Source organism: Microtus oregoni, unplaced genomic scaffold (genome assembly GCF_018167655.1).
Source record: "Microtus oregoni isolate MIOR12 unplaced genomic scaffold, Mior012 000008F_ref0000371, whole genome shotgun sequence".
Classification (NCBI taxonomy): Eukaryota; Metazoa; Chordata; class Mammalia; order Rodentia; family Cricetidae; genus Microtus; species Microtus oregoni.
The window spans coordinates 43,437,022-43,461,612 of NW_024543067.1; the positions used below are offsets into that span (position 1 = coordinate 43,437,022).

General features: G+C 43.2%; 1 protein-coding gene across 3 annotated transcripts in view; it reads left to right on the plus strand.

Moving 5' to 3' along the window:
- The window catches only part of Ncapd3 (non-SMC condensin II complex subunit D3), an 83,675-nt gene that overhangs the window by 50,347 nt on the left and 8,737 nt on the right, over positions 1-24,591 (plus strand). For all 3 annotated transcript variants that reach the window (XM_041657038.1, XM_041657036.1, XM_041657039.1), the window contains 10 exons: positions 726-840; positions 930-1,034; positions 2,883-3,121; positions 3,906-3,985; positions 18,903-19,040; positions 19,332-19,465; positions 19,686-19,882; positions 22,143-22,253; positions 23,582-23,764; positions 24,348-24,505. In XM_041657038.1, coding sequence (XP_041512972.1) covers positions 726-840; positions 930-1,034; positions 2,883-3,121; positions 3,906-3,985; positions 18,903-19,040; positions 19,332-19,465; positions 19,686-19,882; positions 22,143-22,253; positions 23,582-23,764; positions 24,348-24,505 — 1,460 coding nt within the window. The remainder of the gene's footprint in view (positions 1-725; positions 841-929; positions 1,035-2,882; positions 3,122-3,905; positions 3,986-18,902; positions 19,041-19,331; positions 19,466-19,685; positions 19,883-22,142; positions 22,254-23,581; positions 23,765-24,347; positions 24,506-24,591) is intronic.

The window sequence follows — 24,591 nt, forward strand, 5'->3', positions numbered from 1 at the left end:
AAACACACGACCTTGAGCATGCTAAGCCAGTGATTTCTACCACTGAGCTAGACCCCCAGACTGTACACCGTTGGTCTGGATTTCACTTCTAGGAAAATTAAACAGCTGGTTTCATGAGGTATTCACCAGGCTGTTGTAGGAATAAATAAATACCCACACCAAACATGGTTGTGCCTGCCTTTAATCCCAACACTCAGGAGGCAGAGACAGGTGGATCTCTGTGAATTTGAGGTCAGCCTGGTCTACAAAGCTAGTTCCAGAACAGCCAATGCTATTACACAGAGAAACTCAAATCCCCCCCCCAAAAAAAAGAAAAGAAAAGAAAAGAAAAAAAGAAAGAAAGAATTACCCACTAACTGTAGAATACTCAGCAAAATTATTATGAAACCATAGCTTTCACATGGCATCTTCATATTCTTTAAACACTTGCTGTATATGTTAATATGATGGGATGACACCTTCCATCACAACATAATTATTAATAGAAGTTCCAATTATTCACAGAAATGTCTAGATTTAGATGATAAAATGATATGGTCATTCTAATTTGGAATGAATTTTATTAAGTAGCAACCAAATTTTATTAATAGTCATGTATATTTTCTGAAAAAGTAGTGATCTTTTTGTAATTTGTGAAACAAAATGATGCTCATTTCGCATGTTACTTAGCTAGAGTTTATGTTCTTTTTGCCTTGCTTTTACTGCAATATCAATTCTTTTTGCAGGTGAAAAGTATTTTTACCATAGGAGATATAGGCCAGTTATGTCCAGCTATAGTGGAGAAACGAATCTTCCTTCTAATCCAGTCTATTCTGGCTTCTTCTTCTCATGTGGATCACTGTAAGGCCTTTGAAGTCACCCCTGCACCGTTCTGTCCTGAGCCTCATTAACTGTCTCAATAATAATCGTTTCCTTTCCCCTCCCCACAGCACCATCATCTCAAGGGACCACAGATGCCCTAGCCGGTCAGCTGCCTTTCCAGGTCAGCTCTGCCATGCCTTCCGTGATTAGAGCACATGCCGTCATCACTTTAGGTAAGGGTGCCATGGTGAAAATGTGACCGTAGTCTGTGTAGCTTTTGTCTCAAATCAGCTTAACCACGGTAATGTGCTGTGCCCTGTTGAGGCTGCGCCTACTCCAGCTTTTATGACTTTAAGAGGTAATGCTGGTGTGAGGGACCCGCACTGCAGATATAACAGCACTCAGTGAGAGCCCTGGAGGCTGTCACTCATTGCTGTGATGAAATAGCTGACAGAGGGGAACTCTAGTGCGTGCATCTTACAGAGTGAAAGCAAGGTAGCACTGGCTGGTCATTTCAATGCAGAGGACAGGAAGTGAGGTTCCTCAGAAGCCAGGCTGAGATAGCATCCTCAAAATCCCTCCCGCACTGACCTATGCCTCCAGCCTTCTAACCTAACCTCACAAAAACAGTGTCATCAACTGGGAACCAAGTGTTGAATCACATGACCTAAATGGGACGTTTTACATATAAACCATTATAATACACATGGAGTTTTTTGTAGGATTATGGTAATTAATTACTATTATGCCTCTTTCTGTTTCTATAGAGCTTTTGTTTTGCTTTGTTTTGTTTTTTGAATAATCACAGCATAGCTCGTGAAATCTATCAAGAAGTGTATTTCAGAGGCTGAGGAGATGGCTCAGTTTATAAAGTGCTCATAAACTCAAGGGCCTGATTGTGATCCCCAGAAGCCACATTTTAAAAAGGCCAGGGGGCTGGAGAGTTGGCTCAATAGTTATGAGCACTTTTCCAGAGAACCCAGGTTCAATTCTCAGTACCCACAGCTCACAACTGCTAGTAACTCCAGTTCTAGGAGATCTGATGCCCTCTTTTGGCCTCTGCAGGCACCAGGCACATGAGTGATATACATGCAGGCAAAATACTCATTGACCTAAAATACATTAGAATAAAAAATAATTAAGAAAGCCAAATCCTTTGGTCCATGCCCCTAATCCCAGTCCTGAGCATGCAGAGACCAGCAGATCCCTGGTGCTCCCCGGCCACCTGCCTGGCCTGCTTGGCAAACTCCAGGCCAGTGAAAAGCCCCATCTCGAGGGAAAGAAAGATGGTGCCTGAGAACACTCAAGGCTGTCTTCTGGTCTTCTCTGGGACTTATGGATACACATGCGTGCACAAATGCAAAGAACTGTGCTGTAGGTACTGCACTGGGTCTCAGGAGGGGAAAGTTTGAAGTCCAGTTTATATAGCAAGATGGCTTATTTAATGTTTTCCAGAACTGACAGATGAGCTGCAAGCTCATTTCTCCATCAGCTCAGATAGCTCATCATGAAAACACTGACCTGTGGCTGTCATTAAAATACTCTGTCTTTAAAAGTGATTGTGTATTTTATAGTAGATATTTGTCATGGCTGTGGTTTGGTTTGGGGCTTTTTGTTTTTGTGGTATTGGTTACTTTAAAAATAGCTAGGAATTACAAGTAGGAACAAAATATTCCCCAGGCTACAAAGCAACACACCAGGGACAATAATTTAGCAGCCTCCTTCTAACTATGAATAAAAAAATGAAATAAATCAGACAACATTCTTTCCTGTTATCTAGTCTGTATTTTTAATTCAGTAAAGTTTTTTTAGAGCATGTGTATAATCAAAATTAAAATGTGTTAGGTTTTACTGATAATTTTGTGAATAAGTGGGTAACTATAAAATTCAAAGAATGACTTTAAGTAGAAGACGATTTTTGCAGAAGGAAAATCATGTATCTCAAGAAACTTGTGTTGGAGTTTATTTTTCTAAATGCTATTTTTAAACCTTCTAATATTTGTCTGTGAGTTTGTTGTTGTTTGTGATTTGGGACATCTGTTTACTCTGTAACCCATAGTGTGGACTCTTTCCTGCCATAGGTAAACTGTGTTTACAGCATGAAAACCTTGCAAAGAAAAGCATCCCAGCCCTTGTGCGAGAACTTGAAGTGTGTGAGGATGTGGCCGTCCGCAACAATGTCATCATTGTGATGTGTGATCTCTGTATCCGGTACACTGTCATGGTGGACAATTATATTCCCAATATTTCCATTTGTCTGAAGGATTCAGATCCATTTATCCGAAAGCAGACACTGATCTTGCTTACCAACCTCTTACAGGTATGTGTAGGAGTCGGGCTGCCCTTTTCTGCTTACCATGCTGGCTTAGGGAATATTCAGTTAACAATGATATGCTTGCTTTGTCGTAGAATCAAAGACAATTATTCTCATTTCTGGTTTAGAATATCTTATAGTGTTTAGTGCTACTGGCATATTTGCACAGCAATCCTGTGAAGCAGGGCCATTCTGTCTGTAGACCTGCAGAGAGAAGTGCTTGGGGGTAGGCGGCTCCAGCCAAGTCCATGTGTTTCAGTCATGATGACTCTTGCTTTAGAATGTAGATCTTATTTGGGATGCACTGTCTTACAGCATTGCTACAAAAGTCCAGTGCACTGTTTCCAGTCTATCAAATATCTTGAGCTGTAGTGCTGAATAGAGCATTTGGTATTAGCCTGTAATGAGAAGGGAATATTTAATTTTTAAAAACGAGGTATTCACTAAGTTTTACATCTTTTCTATACAGTCATAAGCTTTTCTTCTCATGCATTATGTACCTTACAGAGGCACCAGTGAATTTGCCCATTAAAACTATGTTCTTTGTGTTATTTTCCTCACACCATAGGTTTGGTATGTTTTTGACCAAATACTCCTCTATATCTCTTTGAATGAACAAATGCTATGTGCTTTCAAAGACGTTAGGTAGTAAACATTATCAAACTAATTTCAGGTCCCCGATGGACCAGTAGCCAGCATAAAGAAAAGTCAGCAAATGTCTGCACCTTGCTATGTCTGATGTTTACATATTAAAATTCATGTGAAATACACTCTCTTTATCCTTGTACAGGAAGAATATGTGAAATGGAAGGGCTGTCTCTTCTTTCGATTCATCAGCACTCTGGTGGATCCACAACCGGACATTGCCAGGTAACCTTGCCTTCGCATGTCAGACAGCTCAACAATTTACCGAATTTCTGATGTGCACTGTCTTTTCAGGGTGGTCGGCAGTTGTTTGGGACTTAGTAGGCTTTTAATAATTACCGGAAAACCTTAAAGTACTAGATGATAGCACAGACCTTATATGTGCATGCTTTAAAAGCAAAACAAACGGGAACTGAGCATACTGGTAACTAATCTCAGCTGACTCCACCACGTGCTGACATTGCCTGCTCTTACTAAGGAGTGGTAAAGAACACTCCACCTTGTCATTAAACTGTGTGATAGCGAAGGCCTTGGCTACTGACTCTGTAGTGGTTTCTAGACCAAAAGAAAGGTTTATTTTGACAAAGAGATCCAGCTTTATTGTAAGGAAGAGAGTCTAGGAATTAAGAGTAAAAGCACAGTGTACAATGCAGTGTACAGATTGCAAAGGTGCCTTGGAAATGGTGTTTGGTTTCTTGAGAATTGGAAGGAAGAGTGTGGCTTTGCCATTCCTTAATCTTTAACCTTGTATGTTTTTATTTTTTAAAGACTTATTTTCAAGGGCTTTGGAAATGCTCTGATAGGAGTTGTTGCTCCAGATTGTGTTGTATGAATAATTATTTTTAAAGCAAATCTTCATTTGGAAAACAAGATGCCAAATGCTACAACAAAAGCCACTACGGCGGTAGAAGGTCTTTCCGGAGTTCATGAACTATAAGTAGCTTGTGGTAGTGGCTCGCTCTGGTTCTAAATTTGGTCACCAATAATTTAGTCTGCTCTCCGTAGAAGAATTTCTGTTGAGTTCTTTGGGTTTAATTTTCAAAGGGAACATTTCACATAACAAAATAGCAGAAGGTTAACCTTCTAATTACTGTTGTCTAGATCCAGAAGCAAAAAAGCTGGAGCCACCAGCTTCTTCTTTTATAGTTGGGAAAGGGATGAGATGACTGTGCCACTCCTACCTGATCTCAGTGTGCTCCCTAAGGGCCCTTGTTACCAGCAGTTGCATAGTTACACCAGGCCTGAACACTTGTGACCAGTGGACACATAGTCACACCAGGGCTGGACCCTTGTTACCAGCAGTTGCATAGTTACACCAGGCCTGGACCCTTGTGACCAGCAGGAGCATAGTCACACCAGGCCTGAACACTTGTGACCAGCGGGCACATAGTCACACCAGGCCTGGACCCTTGTGACCAGCAGGAGCATAGTCACACCAGGCCTGAACACTTGTGACCAGTGGACACATAGTCACACCAGGGCTGGATGAACCCTTGTGACCAGTTGGCGCATAGTCACACCAGGGCTGGACCCTTGTGACCAGCGGGCACATAGTTACACCAGGCCTGGACCCTTGTGACCAGTTGGTGCATAGTCACACCAGGGCTGGACCCTTGTGACCAGTTGGCTCATAGTCACACCAGGGCTGGACCCTATGACCAGCGGGCACATAGTCACACCAGGGCTGGACCCTTGTGACCAGTTGGTGCATAGTCACACCAGGGCTGGACCCTTGTGACCAGCGGGCACATAGTCACACCAGGGCTGGACCCTTGTGACCAGTTGGTGCATAGTCACACCAGGGCTGGACCCTTGTGACCAGTTGGTGCATAGTCACACCAGGGCTGGACCCTTGTGACCAGCGGGCACATAGTTACACCAGGCCTGGACCCTTGTGACCAGTTGGCGCATAGTCACACCAGGGCTGGACCCTTGTGACCAGTTGGTGCATAGTCACACCAGGGCTGGACCCTTGTGACCAGCGGGCACATAGTCACACCAGGGCTGGACCCTTGTGACCAGTTGGTGCATAGTCACACCAGGGCTGGACCCTTGTGACCAGTTGGTGCATAGTCACACCAGGGCTGGACCCTTGTGACCAGCGGGCACATAGTTACACCAGGCCTGGACCCTTGTGACCAGTTGGTGCATAGTCACACCAGGGCTGGACCCTTGTGACCAGCGGGCACATAGTTACACCAGGCCTGGACCCTTATGACCAGCGGGCACATAGTCACACCAGGGCTGGACCCTTGTGACCAGCGGGCACATAGTCACACCAGGGCTGGACCCTTGTGACCAGTTGGCGCATAGTCACACCAGGGCTGGACCCTTGTGACCAGCGGGCACATAGTTACACCAGGCCTGGACCCTTGTGACCAGTTGGCGCATAGTCACACCAGGGCTGGACCCTTGTGACCAGTTAGCGCATAGTCACACCAGGGCTGGACCCTTGTGACCAGTTGGCACATAGTCACACCAGGGCTGGACCCTTGTGACCAGCGGGCACATAGTCACACCAGGGCTGGACCCTTGTGACCAGTTGGCGCATAGTCACACCAGGGCTGGACCCTTGTGACCAGCGGGCACATAGTTACACCAGGCCTGGACCCTTGTGACCAGTTGGCGCATAGTCACACCAGGGCTGGACCCTTGTGACCAGTTGGCGCATAGTCACACCAGGGCTGGACCCTTGTGACCAGTTGGCGCATAGTCACACCAGGGCTGGACCCTTGTGACCAGCGGGCACATAGTCACACCAGGGCTGGACCCTTGTGACCAGCGGGCACATAGTTACACCAGGCCTGGACCCTTGTGACCAGCGGGCACATAGTCACACCAGGGCTGGCAAAAGTGTTCAGAATACTTTCAGGTGATGAACCTGAGACACAGTGGTATCTGTTTAAGAGTATTTCCATCTTTTCTCTCATTTTTATCAGCTCCTATAAGAAGCAATAGATGCAGGGCAGGGGTGATGCACACCTTTAGTCCCAGCACTTGAGAGGCAGAGGCAGGCAGATCTGTGAGTTCGAGGTCAGCCTGATCTATAAAGAGAGTTCCAGAATAGCCAGAGCTGTTACACAGAGAAACCCTGTCAAGAAAAACCAAAAAAGAAAAAAAAGAAGCAATAGATGAATTTAACCCAATTTAAACATTTCACAGTATACACATTTTAAAATATCACATGGTACCCCATAAATATGTACAATGTATGTTTATTGGTTAAAAATAAGTTGAAAAGAATAAAGAAGAGCATTAGTCAGTGCATACCATTTACGTAGAAGGTGTAAATCCAGATCCTAAGAAGGAAATCTGGGAGATAAAGAGATGCTGCTGTACACTGTGGTGAGACGGTCAGCATTTGACATTTTGATATTCTGTCTTTAAATCTGTCACTAAAATATTTTTATTACATCTTATTTATTTACTTATTATACGTGTCTGTGTTTGGGCATGTATATGCCACGGCACGCTTGTGGAGGTCACACAGTCTGCACGAGTCAGCTCCAGTGATCAGCCTCAGGTCATCAGGTTGCCCTCTTACCCACTGGCCATCTCACCAACCCTAAATCTTCCGGTTTTATCTCTACTTTCTGGATTTATTTAAACCGTCATCCAAATGTGGACAGGAGTTTCTTTTTTCAGAAAAGTTGATAACTACACAGCTAGGCCAGAGCCAGCAGCCTATTGGCTGATAGGAAGTGGATTCGTTTCTCCATATGTTTCAGCTAGGCCAGAGCCAGCAGCCTATTGGCTGATAGGAAGTGGATTCATTTCTCCATATGTTTCAGCTAGGCCAGAGCCAGCAGCCTATTGGCTGATAGGAAGTGGATTCGTTTCTCCATATGTTTCAGCTAGGCCAGAGCCAGCAGCCTATTGGCTGATAGGAAGTGGATTCGTTTCTCCATATGTTTCAGCTAGGCCAGAGCCAGCAGCCTATTGGCTGATAGGAAGTGGATTCGTTTCTCCATATGTTTCAGCTAGGCCAGAGCCAGCAGCCTATTGGCTGATAGGAAGTGGATTCGTTTCTCCATATGTTTCAGCTAGGTCAGAGCCAGCAGCCTATTGGCTGATAGGAAGTGGATTCGTTTCTCCATATTTTTCTGCCGACTCAGAAGTTACAGAGGCAGGGCCTATTGAATGTATTTTTGGTCCAGTTGGATTTCCTGAAGATTTTGGCGTGAGGAAGGAAAATAGAAAATGGACTTTGAGTCCAGGGCCTTGTATATGTTATGTGAATGTTCTACCACTGAGCTACATCCTCGCACTTCTTTAACAGGGTCATATGAAACCATTATTTTCGGGATCCAAAATCATATGGTATATTCTCTTCTCTCACCACTAGGTGGCATCCTTGTCATCCCATAGTCACAGGACGATACCCAAGTAATAAGCAGCCAATTGCTGCAAAAATAAATTCAAACAAAGTACCACTGAGAAAGAAAAGAGAGGAAAAACAAATGTGACTTGGATTGGGTGAAAAAGAAATTTCACTGTGCAGAGAGCTCGGTGAAGTTGCAGAACAAATGAACTGGGGTAGGGAGTCCAAACAGCTGGAAGGAGGAAGGGGCATACAGAAAAAGCTCTTTGATTCAGTGCAATGACACAGCCCAGAGCTAGAGTGGTGACATGGAATGTGGGGGAACTGTGGATAAAGACGGATGGAAAATGGCAGGTGCGGATGACTATATGAACAAGACGACACTGTGTCGTGCTTTGGGATGGAGAAAAAAAATAAGATTCCAAGCTAACAGAAAATAGACAGATAGTAGAGGCTGCCCTGCTCTACTATCAAAAAACAGGTAGACAGTAGAGTGGTGTATCTGTTGCTATAACCAGTTGCCTCCTCTCCCAGTCCTTGCCTTCACCTTCCTTGAGTCTACATTTAATTTTTTTTTTTAACTTTTCAGCAGACCAACAAGAAAGTTAGATCCTTTTTTCCTGTATACCAAGGCTGAAACTTGGTGCTCTAATAAAGCCCTGTAGATGCAGCATCGGGATTGGATGCTATGCATTAACTATGACATGATTTCAGCTTCTCCTAATGAAAATCTCAGTGGCAGCTTTCATTGCTGAACATGCAGTCCTGCGAGGGTTTATGTGGCAGTGAAATATATGTGCATAGCTTCTAGTCAGGTACAGACTAGGGTTCATCAGCAGTTACCTCTGCCATGTGCTTCTAGTCAGGTACAGACTAGGGTTCATCATCAGTTACCTCTGCCATGTGCTTCTTCTAGTCAGGTACAGACTAGGGTTCATCATCAGTTACCTCTGCCATGTGCTTCTTCTAGTCAGGTACAGACTAGGGTTCATCATCAGTTACCTCTGCCATGTGCTTCTTCTAGTCAGGTACAGACTAGGGTTCATCATCAGTTACCTCTGTGATGTGCTTCTAGTCAGGTACAGACTAGGGTTCATCATCAGTTACCTCTGTGATGTGCTTCTAGTCAGGTACAGACTAGGGTTCATCATCAGTTACCTCTGCCATGTGCGTTCCCAGCCTAAATCTGTCCTGGGATCAGGTTAAAGCAGCCCCTCTCTCCTGGTGAGTTCAGGTCTGAGGAGGAGCGGGTAAATATGAGAACCACTGTGCTATAGTGGATTGACCATAGAGCAGACCACAAATTCCTAGTCTTTATTTCCTTTGGAGATTCATTGTTTATTTAAGGATTTCTCCCATTCTGGTCACAGATGGTTTACCACAGTAACTTTTGCTCTGAAAGAACTCACTCTGATGTTGTCAACTTTGCCTTTCAAATGTAGATTTCTAAACAATGCATTATGTAAAGAATATATGCAGCCATGCCGGACATGGTGGCTTAGATTTATAATCCTGGCACTCAGGAGGTAAAATAAGATTAGGAGTTCAACAGTGTGGCAAGACCATGGTGAACCTGGCCTACTTGAGACCCTGTCCTATTGTGAACTCATAAGTAAAACAAGTAGGTCTAAAATGGAAATTCCTCAGGAGCTTCTTTTATTATATAAAATTGTGTTTGTTTCTGTATTTGAAAATCATCCTAGACAGAACCAGGATCCCTCTATAGCCTTAGCTCCTAACCCATCTCCACTCTTTTGTGATGCCCACAACCTGTGGAAGCACTCTACCAGGGACCCCACAGCCACCCCCCTTAGCTAGGGACACAGAGTAGGCAACAGCAACCAAAGAATAAAACACCCGCCCACACCCTACAAAGACAAGACCAGATGTCTACACAGCAAACACTTCAGTCTGTCTCCAGATGCCTAGATCCCAGCGCAGAAGCATAAACATGAACAAGACAGTGTGCCTCCTCCAGAAGCCAGCAGCCCTGTTGCAGTAAGCCCTGAGAAAAGCAATAAAGAGGATCTGAATAACTGCCTCAGTGAATACCATGAAAACACATACAGTTGAATGAAATAGTGAAAACAATTCAAGTCGTGGAAATAGAATTTAACAAAGAAACAGAATCACTAAAGAAAACCCAAAGTGAAACAGAACTGGAAATGAAAACCTCAGGATGTCAAACAAAAGCTTCAGAGGTAAGCCTCACCAACAGATTAAAAGACATGAAAGAGAGAATCTCAGGTCTTAAAGGCAAGGTAGAAGAAATTGATAGGTCAGTCAAAGAAAATGTTATATCTGGAAAAAAAAAATCCAGGTACAAAACATCCAGGAAGTCCAGGATGTTACAAAAAGACAAAATCTGAATACTGGGGATAGAGGCAGTTGAAGAAACTCAAATCAAAGGCACAGAAAATATTTTTAACAAAATTAAAAACGAAATTTCTCCAGCCTAAAGAAGGAGGTGCCTGTCCAGGTACAAGAAGCATACAGAATGCCGAATAGATTGTACCAGAAAAGAAATTCTCCCCAACACATGATAAAACACTAAATGTATAGAACAAGAAATTATGTACGTTCGAGGGGAAAGGCCAAGTCACATATATAAAGATGGTCATATTAGAATAACACCTGCCTTTTCAATGGAAACTCTAATGGCCCGAAGGGCCTGGGTGGCTATTCCACAAACCAAGAGACCCCAGACTCCAGTCCAGACTGCAGTACTCTGAAAACCACTAGTCACAACAAACAGGGAAAGAAAACATTCCACAATAAGAAAAATAATTAAGAAATTTATGTCCACCAGTTCAGTCTACAGAAGGCACTAGAAGGAAAACTTCAGTCTGAAGAGAAGTACACCCCAGAGGACACAATCAATCAACAAATAAATAATCCCAGAAGAGTAAATCAGAAGGGGGGTGGGGAAACCCATGCTGCAACAATGAACAGAAATCAGTAAACACTGTTCATCGGCAACTCTGGTAGTGGTCTCAGTACCCCAGATAAAAAGGCACAGACTAACAGGATGGATCCGTCTTTCTGCTGCATCTAAAAAGCACACCTCATCATCAAAAACCAACATTGCCTCAGGGTAAAAAAATGGAAAAGATTATTTCAAGTAAATGGAACCAAGAAGCAAACTAGTATGGCTATTTTAATATCTGACTAAATAGATTTCAATTAAAACTAATTAGAAGAGATAGGGAAAGATACTACATAGGTCATTAAAAGAAAAATCCACCAAGAGAATATTGCAATTCTAAACATCTGTATACCACATGTAAGAGCACCCAAGCTCATAAAAGAAACACTACTACTACAATGAAAATTACATATTGACCTTAACACAGTGATCATGGATGACTTTAATACCCATTCTCTTCAAGAAATAGGTCATCCAGATAAAAACTAAAGGGAAGAGGAACACTGGAGTTACACAACATCATAAGTCAAAGTGACCTGGCAGATATTTACAAAGCATTTCACCGAAATACTAAAAAATAGGCTTCTTTTTCAGCAGCTCACGCAACTTTCTCCATAATTGACCACACATTAGGATACAGAGCAAGTCTGTCTCAACAGATAGAAAAGTGGAATAACACCCCACTCCTCTCTGACCACCATGGATCAAAACTTGACATCAACAACAGAAATAGCAGAAAATATACAACCTGAAGGATACTGAAAATTGGACCAAGAAATCAGGAAGGAAATTACAAACCTTTGGAACTGAGTGAAAATGAGAACAATACACCCAAACCTATGGCACATAATGGAGGCAGTTCTAAAAGGCAAGTGCATAGCACTAAGTGCCTGCATAAAACTGGAGAGATTTACTAACTTGACAACAAACCTGAAAACTCTAGGGGAACAAAGAAAGAAAGAAAAAAGAAATATCCAAAAACAAGTGAATGGGGAGAAATGATTAAACACAGTCCTGAGTTTCAGGGCAGAATCAATAAAATAGAAACAAAATATAGCAGCAACAAAATTAGTGAAATGGAGAGTTGGTTCTTTGAGAAAATAGCAAGACTGATATACCCTTAGCCAAATTAACTAAAAGATGGTGATAAGAGATCCACATGAGTAAAATTAGAGATGAACCGGAAAGTATGACAGCAGACACCGAAGAAAGCCAGAGAATAAGGACGTATTTTAACAACCTTTCCACCACACTGGAAAATCTAAAATAAATGAATCGGTTTCTTGATATGTATGGCCTAAATCAAGATGAAATAATAAACCCATAAGCCCTAGTGATATAGCAGTAATTTAAAAATCCCCCAACAAAAATAAACCCAGGGCCAGCTGGATTCCGTTCAGAATTCACTAGACCTTCAAAGAACAACTAATGCCAGTACTCCTCAAATCACTCTACAAAATAGAAACTGAAAGAACACTGCCTAATTTTAGTTACTATTACCCTGATACTTGTGTATGTATGTGTGTGTATGTGTGTGTGTGTATCTCTTATGAACATAGATGCATAAAGTATCAATAAAATACTTGCAAACCAAATTCAAGAAGAAGTAAAAACAATTTACCATGATCAAGTTGGCTTCAACCCAGAGATGCAGGGTTCAAAATATATGTCAATCAACATAACCCACCACATAAACAGTCTGAAAGACAAAATCCATATGATCATCTCATTTGCTAAAGAAAAAAACCTTGATAAAGTCCAATATCCCTTCATGATAAAACTCCAGGAGAGAGCAGGAAGTACCTAACATAATCAAGACAGTTTATAGCAAGCAACAGCCAGCATCATCCTAAACAGAGAAACTGAACATTTCCAGTAAAGTCAGGAACAATAGAAGAGGTTGTCTGTTCTCTCCATTCCTATTCAATATAGTATTGGAGATCTTAGCTAGAGCAATAAAACAGCTGTAGGAGATCAAGGGATACAAATAGGAAAGGAAGAAGTCAAAGTATCCTTACTCACAGATGATTTTTTACATAAAAGTCCTCAGGCTCCCCTGGGAAACTTCTACAGCTGATAAACACCTTCCACGAAGTATTAGGATATAAAATTAACATACAAGAATCATTAGCCGCCCTATTTACAAATGATAAACAGACTGAAAAAGAAAGCAAGGAAGTAGTATCTTTTATAATAGCCTCAACCAAACAAGTTAAAAACTTGCATAATCAAAACTTTATCAGAGGGGGCTGGAGAGATGGCTCAGAGGTTAAAAGCACTGCCTGCTCTTCCAGAGGTCCTGAGTTCAATTCCCAACAACCACATGGTGGCTCACAACCATCTGTAATGAGATCTGGTGACATATATGCAGACAGAACACTGTATACATAATAAATAAATAAATCTTTAAAAAAACTTTATAAGACATTGAAGAAAAAAATTGGAGAAGACATCAGAAGGTGGAAGGGTCTCACGTGCTTTGATGAATCAGTAATATTAATGTGAAAATGGCCATCTTACTAAAATCAGTCTACAGATTCAATGAAATCCCCTTCAAAATTCCAACACAAGTCTTCAGAGAAATCAAAACAAAACAAAAAACCTTCACCATCATATGGAAACATAAGAAACCTAGGACAGGCTCAACCTTGAATAATGAAAGAACTGGTGGTATCTCCATTCCAGATTTAAAATTGTATCACAGAGCTATAGGAATGAATGAATGAATGAATGAATGAGTAGAATGTGGTGTTGGCTTAAAAACAAACACATCAGTCAGTGGAACTGAATTGAAGACAAAATTCCACATACTTAGTTAAATACCTGATTTTTTATCAAGAAGCCAGAAACACAAACTGGAAAAGACTATAATCAACATATGGTGCCATTGAACCTGCATGGCTTCATATAGAAGAATGAAGTAGATCATGTGTGTCTAACCTTGCACAAAAAAGTCAACCCCAAATGCATCAAGGTCTCAACACAAAACCAAATGCCCCAAATTTGATAGATGAAAAAGTGGGTAATGGACTTGAACTCATTGACACAGGAAAGGACTTTCTGAACAGGACATAAGCATTAAGACTAACGATAAATGTGACCCTTTGAAGCTGAAAAGCTTTCTCATGGGAAAGGATACATCATTCAAGCAAAATGACAGCCTAAAGAATGGGAGGAAGTCTTTACAAATTATACATTTGACAGTTAGTGTCTAGAATATACAAAGAACCAAAGAAATTGAACATCTCCAAAAATCTCACGTTTAAAATGGAGTACAAACAAATCAAGAAAGTTATCAAAAGATAAAACACAAATGGGCGGAGAAACACTTAAAGAACTGTTCAAAATTCTTAGCCATCAGAGAAATGCAAGTTAGAATTGCTTTACGATTTCATCTTTCCCCAGTCAGAATGGCCAAGATCAAATGTCAGCTCATGTTATTGAGGATGTGGAGGGGGGGAGAGGGAATTCTTACTCATTGCTAATGGGAGTGCCAACTGGTGTAACCACTATGAAAATCAATATGGAGGTTCCTCGGGAAACTGAGAATTGTCTTACTTCAGGATCCAGCAAGACCTTCCTTAGACATATACCTGAAAGGCTATGGAGATACTTACTCACCCATGTTCATTGCTGCTCTGTTTCTAATAGCCAGAAATTGGAAACACCCTAGATGTCCATCAAGTGATGACTCAGTAATGAAACTGGTACATTTTCACAATGGAATATTATTCAGCTCTTGAGAAAAATAAAATTATGAATTTGACAGGTAAGTGAGTGCTAGAAGGAATCATCCTGAGTGAGGTAACTCGAACCCAGAAAGACAAATATAGCATGTTACCTCTTACATACAGTTGTTAACTTTTGAGCTTTCAGTATGTTTGCTACCACCTGAAGAGGCACAGAGGTTAGGATGGCAAGGGAGTGGGGATGAGGGCATTTCCAGAGAATGGGGGAATAGAGTGTAGTATTATGGAGAGAGTGTGTGTGTCAGTCTTACTGTTGCCTTGAAGTTATCCATGAGTTCTGACTCTTGCAAATTAGCATAGGAAGATTAAGTGGGGAGGGGCATGAGCGAGTAGGGATAAAGGAAGGAATGTGAGGGGGGACAGCTAACACTAAAGGCCTTTTGAAAAGCTATATGGAAACCTACTATTGTAGAAGCTTCCTAAAATATATTTATATAGGAAAGGAAATGGAGTCACCACCTTATGGGGGAGACAATGCCCAAACTAGATACCTTATGCGTAGTAAAACCTCCAGTTCCAGGAATGGATTATATCTTGTTGAGTCATTGGCTTAAAGGGATCCTTTGAGCTCCCTCAAGCATCACAAACTATTGCCAAGGCTGTTGGTTGCTCTTCACATTTTAATGGTAAGACCCTACTGCTGAGGACACTTAGCATTGGCACTGAGCATGGAAGAATCCAGCTGGTACCAAACTAGAAGCTTCACTTCTGCCGGGACACATTCATGGTACTGGAAGGACTTTGCATGTACCAGAGGAGAGAAGTGATCAGTATTATTCAGCTATGAACTCTACAACCTACAGCAACCTGCCTGCAGGATATCCTGGTGCAGTAGTGGCACAAATGTTTTGGGAGTAGCTATCCACTTTAAAAACAAACAAACAAACCAACTATATTTAAGGCCCACTGCATGAGATGGACCCCGTACCTGACACTGCTAAGGTAGCTAAGAACCTGAGACTAGTTAGGTAATGAGCTTAACGGAAAACCTAATGCTGTTATTCTGCTAAAGGAAGACAGGAATAAGGTGACTGCACGTAGTGCTATACCCATGGATTGATTATGCCTCACAATGCCCTCATCAGAGGGCAAGTAGATGGTGATTAACACAGAGACCCACAACTAGACATGTGCAGAGAGTTAGAGACTTTGGAATACTCAGTGCTAATTGAGATAGCGTCATCGCATCCCAGTCCCCTCAAGGCTCAGGGCACTATGTGGAAGAGGAGGGAGAAAGATTGCAGGAGCCAGAGGTCGTGGATGATGTCAAGGACACAGTCACAGGACTAATACACATCTGAACTCACAGACACTAACCACATGCACAAGAACTGCCTAGCTTCAAGTCTGTCAGAATCCGAGCACTGAGAAGGGGAAGTGGACACAAAGTCCCAGGCCTAACCATTCGTCTCTTGGCAATTGACACCTGCTGGGAGAGGGAAACTGTTTTCTCCAGTGGGGTGTCACTGGGTGTATCAGCTGCACTCCAGGGCGGCCCATGGTCAGGAATAGTTGGCCTATAGAAAAGAAACTCTATGTTTTGTTTTTTAATTTATTTATTAAAGATTTCTGCCTCCTCCCCGCCACCACCTCCCATTTCCCTCCCCCTCCTCCGATCAAGTCCCCCTCCCTCATTAGCCCAAAGAGCAATCAGGGTTCCCTGACCTGTGGGAAGTCCAAGGACCACCCACCTCCATCCAGGTCTAGTAAGGTGAGCATCCAAACTGCCTAGGCTCCCACAAAGCCAGTACGTGCAGTAGGATCAAAAACCCATTGCCATTGTTCTTGAGTTCTCAGTAGTCCTCATTGTCCGCTATGTTCAGCTAGTCCGGTTTTATCCCATGCTTTTTCAAACCCAGGCCAGCTGGCCTTGGTGAGTTCCCGATAGAACATCCCCATTGTCTCAGTGTGTGGGTGCACCCCTCGCAGTCCTGAGTTCCTTGCTCGTGCTCTCTCTCCTTCTGCTCCTGATTTGGACCTTGAGATTTCAGTCCGGTGCTCCAATGTGGATCTCTGTCTCTGTCTCCTTTCATCGCCTGATGCAGGTTAGTATTCAGGAGGATGCCTATATGTTTTTCTTTGGGTTCATCTTCTTATTTAGCTTCTCTAGGATCACGAATTATAGGCTCAATGTCCTTTATTTATGGCTAGAAACCAAATATGAGTGAGTACATCCCATGTTCCTCTTTTGGCGTCTGGCTTTCTCTTCATTGTTGTTGTACTTACTGTCTTACTGTTTTTTAGAGGGGCAGGAGAAGTAACTTGAAGTTTGATTTTTGGTTGGCCAGGATGTAAGGAGGATCTGGAGGAACTGGGAGAGGGGAATAACTGATCAAAATATATTGTTTGAAAAGAAATATGTTGTACTTGGCACAGTTTAAAAAAAATTAATAATAAAGGTTATCCTGATCCCTTATTTCCTAGGCAGTGCATGGTTGTCCTCTGCAGAACTTTTAAAGACTACGCTCTTTAACATCATGGTTTCTGAACTCCCTGTTCTGAATTTTAATTGATATGCACAATTTAAACTAGCTTGCTTCTCAGCCTGAGAAATACACTAGGAGAAGTCAATCTCCAGCAAAGTCCTGATGCTTTCCAAAGCCAAACATGGCAATCATCCTTGTCTCTGCTCTCCAGGAGGGAGCTGGCTGGTGCTCCTGGGTAGGTGGGAATCATGGCTGAGCTATATACAGTGAAATGAAAGCTCGGTTCTTGATGAAGTGAATCTTAGCAAACCTCACCTCACCCGGGTTGGCCCCTTGGCAAGTCTTGGTGTTTGCTCACTCGCTGTGGTGATAACATAGAGAGAGTCAGGTGGGCTACATTTGGGAAACACTAGAAGTTTGTATTTTGTTTTGGTGTGGTCTAAGTGGTATTTGTGAAATGAGTAGCATTGTATACAGGTATGCCGAAAGGCTTCCAAGTTTGGAGCTGTGGGTGCCCTGGACTTCTTGGTGATTCCAAAGCCCAGTGGCAGTCATTCACTCTCTGGAGACTACTTGTCTGTAGTAATAAGGGCGGCGAGGCTGCGTCCCCAGCACCCCGGCTGCCTGGCTAGCTTATGCCCGAAATAACAACACACAAACTATTCATTTAATCACTGCTTGGCCCATTTCTATCTAGCCTCTTCTAGGCTAATTCTCACATATTAATTTAGCCCATTTCTAATCATTTGTGTAGCGCCCCTAGGTGCACTTACTGGGAAGATTCTAGCCTATGTCCATCCTGGGTCGGAGCTTCATCACGTGCATCTGCCTGGGAGCTGGGAGCATGGCATCTCTCTGAAGCGTCTGCTCCCAATAGAAGAGCTGTGGAGTCTGAGCTCACTTCCTCTTCCTCCCAGCGTTCTGTTCTGTTTACTCCTCCCACCTATCTTCTAACCAATGAGGGCCAAGCAGTTTCTTTTTATTTAACCAATGACCTTCCTCCATCACTTGCCTTCCTAGCAAATGTGGAAGCTCTTATTCTCACCATTCTAATGAATAGTTTGAGGTGTTAAAATGGGGTTTTGCTCATTATCATGGCCAACAACTTGAAGATGCTGTCTGAAGGACACATGTTCATTTCCAGGTAATCGTTGTCATTACGTTAGGCATGAGGACTGAGGCCTCTGCCTAAAGGAGTTTTAGGAAAGTTGGTTGTTTTTTGTATTAGAAGAATAGCTGGGTAGTGCCTCTTGCTTTGAATTTTGAAGTAAAAGCTGATACAACAGAGTGGAGAGATGGTTCAGCCATTAAAAGTAAGGCTCTTGCAGAGGCCGCAGTTCTGTTCCTCATCAGCTGCCTCACAACCTGAAACTCCAGCTCCAGAGGATTCGAAACCCTTTCCTGGCCTTCACAAACTGGGCGCCTGCAACATATGGACATACACATACCCTACACACACTGTAATATACATAATTAAAAGTAATAAATCTTAGCAATAAATAAAATCTGATAGAGAAAGCATTTATGCAGCCCTCAACTTTGAAATGAAATATTGAGCAGGACGGACAAAACAAGCAGCATTCCTGGCTCTCTTGAAGCCGATGAGGCTGTTTGTTGGATGTGTTTCAGATTCTGTGCTTTTTTGTTTGGCCAAGTTCTTCGTCTATCTGTAGAGTGATAGTGAGTACTAAGTGGGTCTCCTTTCGTCTCTCTTTTGCAGCCTTGGGGAGTTTTGCCTTGCTCACCTGTTGCTGAAGAGGAACCCCACCATGTTTTTCCAGCACTTCATTGAGTGTATATTCCACTTCAACAGCTATGAGAAACATGGGCAGTACAACAAGTTTTCCCAGTCAGAGAGGTGAGTGAGAAGCTGAGGCGATCATGCCTGTATGTCCTGGTAGGAGCTCTGGTGGTGGCTGTATCATGTAGAGGTTGGACACTGACACTGACCTGATGTCTGCTGCATTGGTCATTAGTTTCGTTGGCACAATGACAAAAGAAGAATGATAATGATGGCCTCCTAAGGATAATGTCTGTGATGACACTGGAACCTTACAGTGTCTGTGTCACATAGCCTTGAGGGTGCTGTATTTAATCTTTGTCACCTGTACCTATGCACTGCAGTAATGACTGCTCTGTTCTGCCACAGAGGGAAGCAGCTGTTTTTGCTAAAGGGAAAGACAAACAAGGAGAAGCGAATGAGAATCTACAAGTTTCTTCTTGAGCACTTCACAGATGAGCAGCGATTCAATGTCACTTCCAAAATCTGCCTTAATATTTTGGGTATGTCTGGTGTGTTCGGGGTAAATGTGTTCTTAGAATGCTGCTAGCACAGCAGTATGGAAGACACGTCTTCTTTGTCCTCCTTAGCATCAGTTCTGTCTCATAGGACCCCCTCCCACTCCCCATCACCAGTCAGCCCAGACTTGCCCTAGTTCTATGAATTCCCTTTCCCCTCTGGGCTAAGGGTTTCTCTGAAACCGGTCCCCCGTGCTCTCTTCAGCATGTTTCACTGATGGCATCTTGCCCCTGGACATGGAGGCCAGCGAGTTGCTCTCGGATACCTTTGACATCCTCAGCTCAAAGGAGATCAAGCTGTTGGCAATGAGAGCTCAGGCATGCAAGGACCTCCTGGAGGAAGATGACATGGCTCTGGCAAATGTGGTCATGCAGGAAGCCCAGATGAAGATCATCTCACAGGTGTGTGCCCACTCGGCTGCTCCAGTGTGGGTTGTGTACCTGAGTCCTGGAGCCGTTCTGATCGGTGGCTTTCTGGGTGGTTGTGATTCTGAAGTCTCTACCTCTAGCTACTGCTCCTTCCGTAGGTCTGAATGTGTGCCTACTTGCCTGTCTGTGTGTGCCATGGTGTCTCAGATTTACTGTCAGAACTAAATTAATCATTTCTCCTTGCTTGGTTTCTTCCCCCAGTCTTTTGTAGAGAATGGAACAATTATATACCACAGGTTCCTTTTTAGAGAATCTGCTATATCCAAAGGCAGAACAGGAGTTCAGCGTGTCAAGAATATGTTTAGATTGACCAAGAGTGTCAAATTAGAAATTCAGTGACCGGGAAGGCAGGGTTGCCACAGCCCTCAGCAGGCTCCATGGTCTTGTACCTAGGTTGATGTCCAGTTTGTATTTCCCACCTGACCGCTGAAGTCTTTTGATTCCCAAAGATTTATATTACATCCAATTTTCCAGAAGATCTTGTTTGTTTTACTTGCATGCCTGTCTCTTTTGCTTGTCCAGTGTTGCTTCTTTAAGCCCGTGCCTTTTGCTGTCAGCACCCTTCCTGTCTCTGGTTTTTCTCTTTGCAGGACATGTACCGCTCTGCTGCCGAAACAGTCTTTCTTAAGCATAATTATTTTCTGCAAAAATATATTGAAAATGACTGTAGAGACAGCAAGAAACTTCTGAGGGCGGGGTGGGTTGTAGACGATCTGTGCTATTGAACACTTAGCACTTCGTGAATGCTCGTGGAACTTTTCTCTTAAAATTGTAAGCGTGGGGGTTGGAAAGAGGGCTCGTCAGTTAGAAGTACTTGCTGCTCATTCCCTGCACTTGCTGGTAACTCACAATGGCCTTAACTCAGGTTCTGATTTCTGTGGGCTCCTGTGTGCGTATGCTACACACACATGAACTCAGGCACACATACATACACAAAATAAATATTTCCTTTTTTTAAAAAATCAGTAAATGCATCAGATGTTAAGCTACCTTGGTGTTATTCTGTCACCTTCTGTATAAAATCTGGATTATTCTCAAAGATGTGGAAAACTGTCTGCCCTCACCTTAATCCTTCCCTTTCTCAGAACCTGAGATGTGTTCTGTTCTATGCCTTTGACACTGGCTGCACACAACTACTGTTGGTCCATCCCAGTCCTTACACAGCTCAAGCATTATCATAAAGAATCAGCCTATACACATTCTTGCCTGCTCATCTTCCCCGGGTATCCTTCCTCTACCTCAGTTCCCTAGTTCCCTGCAACTTGCCATCTCCTGGCATTTGTCTCAACACACACTGATTTGGAAGCAGTGTGCGGAAGTCTTGATGTTATTTCTGTGTCTCCAGAGGTTAATGCGTGTCTAGGACAGAGACTGTGCTTGGCAATACTTGTTAGGTGCATTTAGACCACATTTAAAGGCAGTTCCTACACTTACTGTATGTTCAGATGCATGGTTCTTAGCTTGAGTATTCCTTGTTATCAAATTTGGGACCCTGACCCAAAGCTTCAGAAATGAGTGGTATATAAGCAGGAAACACTGTTAGCTTTAAATGAAAAGACAAGAGTACATTTTAGCGTCAGAAAGAGAAATCTACATGTGTAGGGCAATATAATGAGTTGTTTTTAATTCTAAGATTTACTGCTTGGTATGTTGGTTACTGATTATTTAAATCATATACTGTTTGTTTAAAAGATCTTACTATATAGCTCATGTTGGCCTGAAACTCTTGATCTTCCTTCCTCAGACTTACATATGCATATAAAAAGGTGCACGCGCCTGCACACACACAAACACAAACAAACAACTGGTCATCTTAATGCCAACTCAGCCAGAGATCATTGTCTTTTTACATGTAAGATTATGTCTCTTTGGTAGTCAGCTTAAACAGATTGTCCTTCAAAAGGAAGGGTGCATAGGGCCCATCAGGGTTGTGTGGAGATTGGAACTTTCTGTCAAGTTCCTCATCATGTTTCTTTCTCCTTGTTCTCATTTAGAACATGGAAGTGGGAAGTGGGGTGAGTATGCATTCTGCTATACACGCCTGCATTGCTACGGCGCTGGCAGTCTGAGAACAAGCTGTACATGCGCCCTCTTCATTCCCAGTATCCTGGTCAAATGGCAGACAGCCCTCTCTAGTCTGCTAGATTTGCTGTACTTAAAGAAGTGGATCAAGGAGAAGTTAATTTTCAGACGTGTATGCATCTAATGCATGCTTTTGTTTGTGTTCCTGCAGGTCCAAAAGAGGAATTTCATAGAGAATATTATTCCAATTATCACCTCCCTGAAGACTGTGCTGGAGAAAAACAAGATCCCTGCTTTGCGGGAACTCATGAACTACCTCAGGGTAAAGAGGAGCGTCCCTGCGGGCTTTCCTCCTGCCACTGCCCCAGGTTCACTGCTTAGTCTAGATGGTGGATGAGAAGCACTCAGAATGCTATGAAACCTACACTGGGTAGAAATGTTGGCTGGCCTGTGACTGCTGAGGCCACTGAGGCACTGAAGAGTCCGGCCGGAGGCACCACTGAGGCTGTTCCTTCTGTTTCTCAGGCAGCTGAGTCTAAAGAATATCTTCATGTTCTGAACCTATAGATCCTTCCTTGGCAATAAGTCCCAATCTAAAGATTTTCTCAACAAAAGCCAAGCACAAGACATTATCCTATTCCATCTTGTAAGGATGAACTGGAAATTGGTCATCACATTTAATATTGGGTGTTTGCTTTCGTGAGCAGGAAGTCATGGGCCTATGGCAGGGTCACACACAGGGATAGGGTGTTACCTTGAGGCAACTCCTGTTCTTAGGCTGTCTGTAAAGCAAGGGACCATGAGAAAAGCTGGAATGTGTTTATCTACACTACAGACCTAAGCATGGCCTCAGGCCTTTGACACCCCCCCCCAAAAAAGAAAGAAAGAAAGAAAGAAAGAAAGAAAGAAACATTTTCTCCCTTAATTTAGTAACTTTTCCTTTGTTCATATTTGTTATTTTTAATTTAAAAAAACAAACAAACAGACAAACTTGGGATGGCAGGATGGCTCAGTAGACAAAGGTGCTTACTGTCAAGTTCAGTCCCAGACCCATGTGGGAGGATTGACACCAGGAAGTTTTCCTCTGACTTGAAATATCTCTTTGAAAAATTGGAAAACTCTCCTTATGGGGCTGTAGCAAAATTACACTGAACATAATTTTTCAAATAGTTTTGCATCCTAGGGAAGATCATCTGGGAAAGATAAGCTCACTTGGTGGAGAACATGAGAATTTGCTTTTCGTGGTTGTGACATACCCCTTCCCTCCCTCCTGGGCACAAGTTGATGTCAACATGAGCAGCTTCCAGGCTGCATCACGTCTGTGACCTTCCCAGGCACCTTTCCCGTCAGGAACATGGCAGCTAGACAGAAAGCTTCCCAAGAGGCCACAACTGTTAGCTAATAACACACCATGGTCACCTGCTTACGTGGTCCCCATTTCCCCAGAAAATGCCATTGTGCTGAGTAACGTATTAGTTGGTGTTATAGGGATGCTCATAGTTTATTGTTGCTGTGGAGAGAAGGTTTGCCATGTAGCTTGAGCTTGCCTGGAACTCTCCATCCTCTGGTCTCACCTGGCCTGCTGCTGGAATTGCAGGTGTGCACCACACCAATAAGAAGGTACTAAAGGATGCCCTGGGTCTGTTTCAGGAGGTGATGCAGGATTACCGAGATGAAATCAAAGATTTCTTCGCAGTTGACAAACAGCTGGCCGCTGAGCTTGAGTATGACATGAAGAAGTACAATGAACAGTTAGCCCAGGAACAAGCTCTGACAGAACATGCTAATGTGAGCAGAATGGGAGACGATGATGGCAGAGCACAGGCTGTGCAGGTACGAGAGGCCACCTGAAACTTACCACATCGCTAGTCTGCTGTTTGCCACCATTTTTCTTTGCATTCCTCAGAATCTAGCTGTAATCGGGGGTTGGCGCTGAGCTTTGGGGGGTCTTCTCTGCTGGCTAGCTTGTTTGATGTGATAGATACACCAACCAGCAGCTCAAGGGTTCTCTTTCTCCGCGCCCTGTCAGGGGACCCTGCCTGCATAGTTGTGGTAATCATTAGAATGTGTGAGTTCCCAGCAGGTTCACTGGCAGAGCACACATCATCCGTGGTTTCTGTAGCCATATCTCCACCTCTGTCTTTCCATGTCTTCTGTGTTGACTCTGCCCTGTAGAACTTCTTACCTGCAAGGGCATTTCTCAGTGTAGCTGTTGCTCACATACTTCTCTAACAAGTCCAAGCAGATACACTCTATTAAAAGAGAAAGACAACCCTGCCACAGCATCTGTGCGAGGCAGTCTGCAGAAAGTTCTGTTTTAAAGGGAAAGTTGTAGTTGTCCTTGTCTGGGGTGGAAGTGGAGTCCCTGGGCCCTTCTCGTAGCATATGATGATATCCTTGTTCACTTCTGGAATAGGGTGCTCCTGACTTACAAGCTGTACCTGCTGCTGCTGACCAGGAAAATGGTAACGCGTCTCTGGCCAACAGCCAGCCTTCAGTACCTGGGTCCAACTTCACCCCAACTTTGTCTCCCATATTCGAAAATGGGCCTCTGAAGACGATGCCCAATGCCAGGTAGGGAGCAGCAGCCTGAGTCTCACGGTATTCTCACAGCCAAATCTTCATTCCTACCAGGCCTCAACCAGAACTGTCTCGTCACT